This window comes from Triticum dicoccoides, chromosome 3B (genome assembly GCF_002162155.2).
Source record: "Triticum dicoccoides isolate Atlit2015 ecotype Zavitan chromosome 3B, WEW_v2.0, whole genome shotgun sequence".
NCBI classification, from domain to species: Eukaryota; Viridiplantae; Streptophyta; class Magnoliopsida; order Poales; family Poaceae; genus Triticum; species Triticum dicoccoides.
In genome coordinates this window covers 802,108,421-802,119,093 of record NC_041385.1, presented here as the reverse complement: position 1 = coordinate 802,119,093, position 10,673 = coordinate 802,108,421, and the positions used below count along the sequence as shown (strand labels likewise).

Here is a 10,673-nt window from a genome sequence, read left to right as displayed (position 1 = left end):
CAATATAAGGATAACTGCAGAGATCAGACGCTTTTATGGAATAGAACATGGAGGTGGCTATCATGCTTGGAAGGAAATATCAGCTGTTGCAACTAAATTTGATTTGGACAAAGCACAGTCTGTAAAGCCAAAGGGTCATTGTGTAGCAGTTAGAGTTACTAGCGAGGATCCAGATGATGGGTTTAAGCCTACCAGTGGAAGAGTAGAAGAGCTGAACTTTAAAAGTAAACCCAATGTTTGGGCCTATTTCTCCGTTAAGGCAAGTTTGCATCCATGCATAATGATCTTCGATACCACATGACATGTCACAACAGCTGCAGCTTATCATTACCCTTGAGTTTTCCTGTTTCTTATGTCGATAAATTTCCTGGTTAAAAACTGTATATTGTGCGGCAAACCTAACCTGAATCATCATTTTTTTTTTCAGTCCGGAGGTGCAATTCACGAGTTCTCTGATTCCCAGTTTGGTAAGTGATGTGCATAAATTTCTGTTTCCTCATGTATCTCGTGATGATGCTTCTCTTAAACAGCATGACTTTTTTCGCAGGTCATGTTTTTGCTTTTGGGGAATCTAGGTCATTGGCAATAGCCAATATGGTACTTGGGTTAAAAGAGATCCAAATTCGTGGAGAGATACGCACTAATGTTGACTACACTGTGGATCTCTTGAATGTAAGATAACCCCACAGTAAACATGTTCTCTGATTACATGGTACATTTATTAAGAAAAACATGGTACATTTTGTGTGTAATTTGTGTTCAAAATTTTCATATCTCCAGGCTGCAGATTACCGAGAAAATAAGATTCACACTGGTTGGCTAGACAGCAGAATAGCTATGCGCGTTAGAGCAGAGAGGCCCCCATGGTACCTTTCAGTTGTTGGTGGAGCTCTATATGTATGGTTTCTTTTTCTGGAGAACTATGATTTATTAGGTGGTTATGAGTTTTCATACAAGATCCATTTTCCATCCTCAAATACTGTGTTTCTTATATTTCAGGAAGCATCAAGCAGGAGCTCGAGCGTTGTAACCGATTATGTTGGTTATCTCAGTAAAGGTCAAATACCACCAAAGGTACAGACTATATGATGAATTATTCTTACTGTTGGTATTCCAATTTCTATATGAATAAAACTGTCTAACTTCTTTCCGTCCACAGCACATCTCTCTTGTCAATTTGACTGTAACACTGAATATAGATGGGAGCAAATATACGGTAATTATCTGTAATTTTCTCTTTAGTCTTATCCATGCCATACCCATCTAATCCAGTTGGTATCCTTGTCACATCTGCTAATGATTATTTTCTTCTGCAGATTGAGACAGTACGAGGTGGACCCCGTAGCTACAAATTAAGAATTAATGAATCAGAGGTTGAAGCAGAGATACATTCTCTGCGAGATGGCGGACTCTTAATGCAGGTAAATATATCTACCACACTATAAGTTCTTATACAAGTGCAATCTATCTAATTTTCTTTTTATTTGGAAATGGTCTGATCAATCTTTAATTGTGATTTTTCTAGTTGGATGGAAACAGTCATGTAATTTACGCCGAGACAGAAGCTGCTGGCACGCGCCTTCTAATCAATGGGAGAACATGCTTATTACAGGTGAATATATCTAGATGTGTATTCTCCTCTTGGTTCCTACGTAATATAGGGGTTGTTTCAGTTGTAACTGTGGCTGCAAATTGTATGGAAATACATAAATTAATTGTGTCCTCTGAATGATATATTACAGAAAGAGCACGATCCTTCCAGGTTGTTGGCTGATACACCGTGCAAACTTCTTCGGTTTTTGGTCGCGGATGGTTCTCATGTGGTTGCTGATACGCCATATGCCGAGGTGGAGGTCATGAAAATGTGCATGCCGCTGTTACTACCGGCCTCTGGTGTCATTCACTTTGTCATGCCTGAGGGTCAGGCCATGCAGGTTCCAACCCCCCGCCCCTCTGTTTGCAGCAGCACTAGATGTACATTATAGAGTACTTCTTGGTTCATGCTTGTAATATACGTGCATCTTTTAAATAGTAACTGGAATGTCTGTCTTTGTGCAGGCGAGTGATCTGATAGCAAGGTTGGATCTTGATGACCCATCTTCTGTGAGAAGAGCTGAACCATTTCATGGCACCTTTCCAAAACTTGGACCTCCTACTGCTATTTCTGGCAAAGTTCACCAAAAGTTTGCTGCAAGTGTGAATTCTTCCCACATGATCCTTGCAGGATATGAACATAACATCAATCATGTAAGGCATATGTCAGTGTATACTTGTTCTTCCACTTTTGTTCTCCCTTGTCTATCACATTGCCATGGGAAAACGGAGCATGAGTTCTTCTACAGAGAGAAACTAACCTCTTAATTGTGACAAACTATACCATCTTTCTTCAATCAATAAGTTCCTGACCGTACCTTTTCTTTCAGGTTGTACAAGATTTGCTAAACTGCCTAGACAGCCCTGAGCTCCCTTTCCTACAGTGGCAAGAACTCATGTCCGTTTTGGCAACCCGACTCCCGAAAGATCTTAGGAATGAGGTGATTAAGTATTCAAGTTATATATTTTTATCTTAGATGTTATTATTCCATTTTTCATTTTGGCTGCATATCAAATGGATATCTAATTTGCCTGTTCTCAGTTGGATGCTAAGTACAAGGAGTATGAGTTGAATGCTGACTTCCGGAAGAGCAAGGATTTCCCTGCCAAGTTGCTAAGGGGAGTCATTGAGGTCAGTTTGAGACTGTTACTTGGCATCCCTTCCTTTTTTATGTGTCATGTTGTTTCCTTACAAAGTCATCATTGCAGGCTAATCTTGCATACTGTTCCGAGAAAGATAGGGTTACTAGTGAGAGGCTTGTAGAGCCACTTATGAGCCTGGTCAAGTCATATGAGGGTGGAAGAGAAAGCCATGCTCGTGCGGTTGTCAAGTCTCTGTTTGAGGAGTATTTATCTGTTGAAGAGCTCTTCAGCGATGACATTCAGGTAACTATTTATAATTGCTTGGAATGGTTTGATCGATGAAAACTTTCTCACCAAAATGTGCTAAACCTTTGTGCTTTTTTGCTTTATCTCCTCAGTCTGATGTGATAGAACGTCTACGACTTCAACATGCAAAAGACCTTGAGAAGGTCGTATATATTGTGTTTTCCCACCAGGTAACATCTTTTATTGTGCAATCTGTTCATTTACTTGATATGCAAAAGCTTTTGTGCTGACAATGTGTGTTCTTTTGAAGGGTGTGAAAAGTAAAAATACATTAATACTTCGGCTTATGGAAGCATTGGTCTATCCAAATCCATCTGCGTACAGGGACCAGTTGATTCGCTTTTCTGCCCTTAACCATACAGCATACTCTGGGGTAAAATTGAGTTTGGATGATCCGCACCTATTTATTTTGCACATGGTAGTCTAAAAAAATAAAATAAATTTATTGTAATTGATGCAGCTGGCGCTTAAAGCAAGTCAACTTCTTGAGCACACTAAATTGAGTGAACTCCGCACAAGCATAGCAAGAAGCCTTTCAGAGCTGGAGATGTTTACTGAGGAAGGAGAGCGGATTTCAACACCCAGGAGGAAGATGGCTATCAATGAAAGGATGGAAGATTTAGTATGTGCCCCGGTTGCAGTTGAAGACGCCCTTGTGGCTTTGTTTGATCACAGTGATCCTACACTTCAACGGAGAGTTGTTGAGACATACATACGCAGATTGTATCAGGTACCACTGAATTTATTTACTACACTCTTGATACAACTGGAACATTAACAAATTTATGCCGGCTAACTCACAATCATCTTCCAGCATTATCTTGTAAGGGGCAGTGTCCGGATGCAATGGCACAGGTCTGGTCTAATTGCTTTATGGGAATTCTCTGAGGAACATATTGAACAAAGAAATGGGCAATCTGCGTCACTTCTAAAGCCACAAGTAGAGGATCCAATTGGCAGGCGATGGGGTGTAATGGTTGTAATCAAGTCTCTTCAGCTTCTGTCAACTGCAATTGAAGCTGCATTAAAGGAGACTTCACATTACGGAGCAGGTGTTGGAAGTGTCTCAAATGGCAATCCTATAAATTCTAACAGTAGCAACATGCTGCATATTGCTTTGGTTGGTATCAACAATCAGATGAGCACTCTTCAAGACAGGTTTGTTTACACTCTATTCTTATGTGATTTGTTGTTATTGCAGAGAAGACGAGTGTGATTCTATGAACTGGTTGTTAATTTCATGATTTTTTTAGTTACCTCTTCCACTCTGTTTTCTCTTTATAGTGGTGATGAGGATCAAGCGCAAGAAAGGATCAACAAACTCTCCAAGATTTTGAAGGATAACACTATAACATCACATCTCAATGATGCTGGTGTTAGGGTTGTCAGCTGCATTATCCAAAGAGATGAAGGGCGTTCACCAATGCGCCACTCCTTCAAATGGTCGTCTGACAAGTTATATTATGAGGAGGACCCGATGCTCCGCCATGTGGAACCTCCTTTGTCCACCTTCCTTGAATTGGTATGCAGCTTTTATTTTGGCTTATGTTCCTTTCAATAATACCATTACCTCTAACAGTTTATCTGTAAATACAGGACAAAGTGAATTTAGAAGGTTACAATGACGCGAAATACACCCCATCACGTGATCGCCAGTGGCACATGTACACACTAGTAAAGAACAAGAAAGATCCGAGATCAAATGACCAAAGGATGTTTCTTCGTACCATAGTCAGACAGCCAAGTGTGACCAATGGGTTTTTGTTTGGAAGTATTGATAATGAAGTTCAAGCCTCATCATCATTCACATCTAACAGCATACTCAGATCATTGATGGCAGCGCTAGAAGAAATAGAGTTGCGTGCTCACAGTGAGACTGGGATGTCAGGCCACTCCCACATGTATCTGTGCATAATGAGAGAACAGCGGTTGTTTGATCTAATTCCATCTTCAAGGTCAGCCAAAATTTATTTATGTTCTCCACAAAATATATTGCATTAAATGTGTTCATAGATGTTCACTTGGTTTTTGCTTCTCATTATGTTAGGATGACGAATGAAGTTGGTCAAGATGAGAAGACAGCATGCACATTATTGAAGCATATGGTTATGAATATATATGAGCATGTTGGTGTCAGGATGCATCGCCTTTCCGTGTGCCAGTGGGAAGTGAAGCTATGGTTGGATTGTGATGGGCAGGCTAATGGTGCTTGGAGAGTTGTTGTTACCAGTGTAACTGGGCATACCTGCACTGTTGATGTAAGTTACCTTAGCTATTGCACATCTATGCGAGCATTATCATCTACAGTTCCGCAAATATTACCTTTGATGGATAAAGCCCCACAGACCATCGAATATGATTTTGTTAGCTTATCTAGTTGGTGAATAGAAAATGCTCATCACTCCCATTATGAATGTAAGTGGGTAATCTCCAAACTGTTGCTTTTAGAGGTTCTATTAAACACTACTTAAAAGGACTTCTAAGTAGTAGGTACCATTTTCTCTTTATTGCTCTTATGCTTGAATTCTTTTGACTTTCAGATTTACCGAGAAGTGGAGGACCCCAATACACATCAGCTTTTCTACCGCTCTGCCACACCCACAGCTGGTCCTTTGCATGGCATTGCATTGCATGAGCCATACAAACCTTTGGATGCTATTGACCTGAAACGTGCCGCTGCTAGGAAAAATGAAACCACATACTGCTATGATTTCCCATTGGTGAGTTGGCTGCATCTCTTTCTTTTTTTCTCTACAATTGGTTAACATGATTGACCAGATCAACTGAGATTGGTAATAATACTCTGTCCGCAGGCATTTGAAACAGCATTGAAGAAGTCATGGGAATCTGGTATTTCACATGTTGCAGAATCTAATGAGCATAACCAGCGGTATGCTGAAGTGACAGAGCTTATATTTGCTGATTCAACTGGATCATGGGGTACTCCTTTGGTTCCAGTTGAGCGTCCTCCAGGTAGCAACAATTTTGGTGTTGTTGCTTGGAACATGAAGCTGTCCACACCAGAATTTCCAGGCGGCCGGGAGATTATAGTTGTTGCAAATGATGTGACATTTAAAGCTGGGTCTTTTGGTCCTAGAGAAGATGCATTCTTTGACGCTGTCACCAATCTTGCTTGTGAGAGGAAAATTCCTCTAATTTACTTGTCAGCAACTGCTGGTGCTAGGCTTGGTGTAGCAGAGGAAATAAAGGCGTGCTTCCATGTTGGATGGTCTGATGACCAGAGCCCTGAACGTGGTTTTCACTACATTTACCTCACTGAACAAGATTATTCACGTCTAAGCTCTTCAGTTATAGCCCATGAGCTAAAAGTACCGGAAAGCGGAGAAACCAGATGGGTTGTTGATACCATTGTTGGGAAAGAGGACGGACTTGGTTGTGAGAATCTACATGGAAGTGGTGCCATTGCCAGTGCCTACTCTAAGGCATACAGAGAGACCTTTACTCTGACATTTGTGACTGGGCGAGCTATTGGAATTGGGGCCTATCTTGCTCGGTTAGGAATGCGGTGTATACAACGTCTTGATCAACCAATTATTTTGACTGGGTATTCTGCACTGAACAAGCTCCTGGGGCGCGAGGTTTATAGCTCTCAGATGCAACTTGGCGGCCCCAAAATCATGGCTACAAATGGAGTTGTCCATCTCACTGTGTCAGATGATCTTGAAGGTGTTTCTGCTATCTTGAAATGGCTCAGCTATGTTCCTCCCTATGTTGGCGGCCCTCTTCCTATTGTGAAATCTCTTGATCCACCAGAGAGACCTGTAACATATTTCCCTGAGAATTCATGTGATGCCCGTGCCGCCATCTGTGGCATTCAGGACACTCAAGGAGGCAAGTGGTTGGATGGTATGTTTGACAGAGAAAGCTTTGTGGAAACATTAGAAGGATGGGCCAAAACTGTTATTACTGGAAGGGCAAAGCTGGGTGGGATTCCAGTTGGTATCATAGCTGTGGAAACCGAGACAGTGATGCAAGTAATCCCTGCTGACCCTGGTCAGCTTGATTCTGCCGAGCGTGTAGTCCCTCAAGCGGGACAGGTGTGGTTCCCAGATTCGGCCGCAAAAACGGCCCAGGCACTGCTGGATTTCAACCGTGAAGAGCTCCCGTTGTTCATACTTGCTAACTGGAGAGGCTTTTCTGGTGGGCAAAGGGATCTGTTTGAAGGAATCCTTCAGGCTGGTTCTATGATTGTTGAGAATCTGAGGACGTACAAGCAGCCTGCTTTTGTGTACATACCAAAGGCTGGAGAGCTGCGTGGAGGTGCATGGGTTGTGGTGGACAGCAAGATCAATCCGGAGCACATTGAGATGTATGCCGAGAGGACTGCGAGAGGGAATGTCCTTGAGGCACCAGGACTCATTGAGATCAAATTCAAGCCAAATGAATTGGAAGAGAGTATGCTAAGGCTGGACCCTGAGTTGATCAGCCTCAATGCTAAACTCCTCAAAGAAACTAGTGCTAGCCCTAGCCCTTGGGAAATGGCGGCGGCGGCGGAGACCATCAGGAGGAGCATGGCTGCTCGGAGGAAGCAGCTGATGCCCATATATACTCAGGTTGCCACCCGGTTTGCTGAGTTGCACGACACCTCCGCAAGAATGGCTGCCAAAGGCGTGATCAGTAAGGTGGTGGACTGGGAGGAGTCCCGGGCCTTCTTCTACAGGAGACTGCGAAGGAGGCTTGCCGAGGACTCGCTCGCCAAACAAGTCAGAGAAGCCGCCGGCGAGCAGCAGATGCCCACTCACAGATCAGCCTTGGAGTGCATCAAGAAATGGTACCTGGCCTCTCAAGGAGGAGACGGCGAGAAGTGGGGTGATGATGAAGCCTTCTTCACCTGGAAAGATGATCCTGACAAGTATGGCAAGTATCTTGAGGAGCTGAAAGCCGAGAGAGCGTCTACACTGCTGTCGCATCTCGCTGAAACCTCGGACGCCAAGGCCTTGCCCAACGGTCTCTCGCTCCTCCTCAGCAAAGTAAGTTTCTTTTGCTTATTAGTATTTGTTTGTTCTTGTATACATTTCCTAATAAGTTTCTTTTGCTTCTTCTTTTCTTTGTTCTTGTATAGTTTTCCTAATTAAATTCTTTCTGTCCCTAAGTTCATCTCCCTGATACATACATTTGATTGATTGTACAGATGGATCCTGCAAAGAGGGAGCAGGTTATGGATGGCCTCAGGCAGCTTCTTGGTTGATTACTGGCCCGCGCCCTTTGATAACGCATCCATTCAGCCAGCATAAATCGGCCTTGCTTGTTGCCACCAAGCAAGTCCTGTCTATGGTGGACTGGGTACCAGTGGAACAAGCAAATTTTACTTGCGTGGCGAGCTACAGGAGGGGGAGGATTTTCAGCGGAAGAAAACTGAAACACATTGTTTGCACATAGGTAGGAGGCATCTCATCTCAGGACAATCTGTATGTTTATTGTCATTACAGATAGGTACACACAAAGCATATGTATGCTGGATAGATATTCGGTGTGAGTTGTTGCAATGCAAGATTCATCATCTTAATTTACGAGATACGATGTGATGATCGGTCGATGTGGTAGTTGTAGTTTCCTCAGTGGCAGGGAATGCCGAGTTTCCTTACGCTGCAGTTATGTGATATGTAAACCCTGAGAACTTTGGGGTGATATGATGGACGTTTTATCAGTTTCATGAGAAATGAAATTGGGGGCCGAGGCCCCTTACATCAGTTTTTTTTCTTCTAAAATTCATGTATGTATGGATTGTTTGTTCTTCATTGAGAACAGAGTGATTATCTTTCTTTCAATTCTTTTGAGCTGCTGGCTGTGCAAAAACGTCTGCGGTTAAAATAAAGCTGCTGAAAAAGTTGCAGTCTACAGTAGTTCTTTTCAGCTTCCAGAGATGGCCATCCTACAGCTTTTTATCTTGAGCCAAGTGCTCTTCACTCTGTTTTTCGTTGCAATATTCAGTTTCGAGACAGGTTTCAACACGTTTGCCTTTGATCTCCACGGCTTGCAATCTGCGGGAATCCAGCACGGGAACGAATGTAAGACGACGCCGTGGCAAATAAACTGGGGGATTTCTCAAGAACAGAGAGCAGAGCGCGCGGCCTGAATCTCTGAACTTCTCATGAACCAAGACAACACCGGCGGAATACGACCTCGGCGCCATCAACCTCACGGGCGGTGCTGTCCCGGACGTCGAATGCCACCGTCCTCGGCGCCGTCACCGGGTGGAACACCACCGCCGTCGAGCGCACCCGCCTTTTGCTATCTAGTCCGTCCGACCCACTCCCTATCTATCATCATGTCAGAAATACAGTCAAACTGTCTGCATCCAACGCCCATTGTTTACCCCCTGTGCAGCTGCGCTACGCGCCAATGGCAAACATAATAAACTGCTTCCCCTTCGTCGACAATGTCGAATCACGCCCTGAATGGTCCAACGGCGGATTCTTGTCGACTCCGGCACCCTACACCAATAACCATATGCCAAAAGCTCCACGGTAAACGGCAGACGACACAAGGACGCAGAGGAGGTGGGCACAGTCGATGGCCGCGCAACGCTCCGGCGCGGCGGGCGTGGCCGCCGGAGCCGGCGACGACGACGCGGACCGAGCCCGGCTGCGCCAGCTCGGCTACAAGCAGGAGCTCAAGCGCGGCCTCGGCGTGGTCTCCAACTTCGCCTTCTCCTTCTCCATCATCTGCGTGATGGCCGGCGTCACCACCACGTACAACGCCGGGCTGAGGTACGGCGGGCCGGCGTCCATGACCCTCGGCTGGCTGGTGGTGGCCTTCTTCAACGGCTGCGTGGCGCTGTCCATGGCGGAGATCTGCTCGGCGTACCCGACCTCCGGCGGGCTCTACTACTGGAGCGCCAAGCTCGCCGGCGAGGAGTGGGCGCCTCTTGCTTCCTGGATCACGGGCTGGTGTGTGACTGTGCTGTGTACTCTTCTCAGTTGAGATTTTTTGATTGATCGTTTTTACAAGACTATTTTCAGATTATTGACATGGAGTTATGGATACTAGTCAATATGATACTAGTACATGATTTGGTAGTTTGGTCCACGATATGTCTCAAGTTTTTTCTTTTTAAATATATAAAATATCAATCAATCCACATGGCATCCTTTAGTTCGTAGGATATATGAATATCATAGGAATAAGAAAATCATAGGGAGTGAGATGACATCTATCTCAATTACTATATGAAAAGAGATATCATTTGCATACAATAGGATTTTTCTATCGAGTCTGGGCTAATGTTTTTTTCCTTTTTCTTTGGGGCATTCTTTGGTTTGCAAGAATCTCACTGGAATTCTAGGATAGGATTCTCGTAGGAATTTTTTCCTTTAGAGGCCTTTGGTTCATAGGAATGGATTCCTATTTCTATGTAGGATTAGTTTCTATCCTTCACATTTCAAAGGAAAATAAACATGAACCTAGACTCGATGAAAAAATTCCTATGGTGTGAATCAAATGACATCTCTTTTCCTAATCTACTTATAGGATTCGAGATACATGTCATCCCATTTCCTACAAGTTTCCTATTCTTATGATAATCCTATCCCATGAACCAAAGGAGGCCTGAAATGTGAAGGATTGGTTCCTACCCTAGAATAGCTAGGAATCCAATTCCTACAAACCAAAAGGCTCCAAAGGAATTTTTTCCTACAAAATTCTTGTAAACCAACAGAGTCCTATATCTT

General features: G+C 43.7%; 2 protein-coding genes across 2 annotated transcripts in view; both read left to right on the top strand.

Annotated features, from left to right (window-relative positions):
- The window catches only part of LOC119278582 (acetyl-CoA carboxylase 1-like), a 12,246-nt gene extending 3,553 nt beyond the window's left edge, over positions 1-8,693 (top strand). The window contains exons 8-30 of the mRNA XM_037559911.1: positions 21-259; positions 428-467; positions 548-672; positions 781-897; positions 1,000-1,074; positions 1,160-1,216; positions 1,317-1,421; positions 1,526-1,612; positions 1,743-1,934; positions 2,059-2,247; positions 2,424-2,534; positions 2,636-2,725; positions 2,803-2,979; positions 3,075-3,152; positions 3,233-3,355; positions 3,443-3,712; positions 3,797-4,140; positions 4,267-4,504; positions 4,579-4,937; positions 5,030-5,240; positions 5,523-5,702; positions 5,796-7,973; positions 8,135-8,693. Of these exons, the coding sequence (XP_037415808.1) occupies positions 21-259; positions 428-467; positions 548-672; positions 781-897; positions 1,000-1,074; positions 1,160-1,216; positions 1,317-1,421; positions 1,526-1,612; positions 1,743-1,934; positions 2,059-2,247; positions 2,424-2,534; positions 2,636-2,725; positions 2,803-2,979; positions 3,075-3,152; positions 3,233-3,355; positions 3,443-3,712; positions 3,797-4,140; positions 4,267-4,504; positions 4,579-4,937; positions 5,030-5,240; positions 5,523-5,702; positions 5,796-7,973; positions 8,135-8,191 (5,642 nt within the window). The 3' untranslated portion in view covers positions 8,192-8,693. The remainder of the gene's footprint in view (positions 1-20; positions 260-427; positions 468-547; positions 673-780; positions 898-999; positions 1,075-1,159; positions 1,217-1,316; positions 1,422-1,525; positions 1,613-1,742; positions 1,935-2,058; positions 2,248-2,423; positions 2,535-2,635; positions 2,726-2,802; positions 2,980-3,074; positions 3,153-3,232; positions 3,356-3,442; positions 3,713-3,796; positions 4,141-4,266; positions 4,505-4,578; positions 4,938-5,029; positions 5,241-5,522; positions 5,703-5,795; positions 7,974-8,134) is intronic.
- Positions 8,694-9,516: 823 nt separating this feature from the next.
- The window catches only part of LOC119278583 (amino-acid permease BAT1 homolog), a 4,244-nt gene continuing 3,087 nt past the window's right edge, over positions 9,517-10,673 (top strand). The window contains exon 1 of the mRNA XM_037559912.1: positions 9,517-9,893. Coding sequence (XP_037415809.1) covers positions 9,517-9,893 — 377 coding nt within the window. The remainder of the gene's footprint in view (positions 9,894-10,673) is intronic.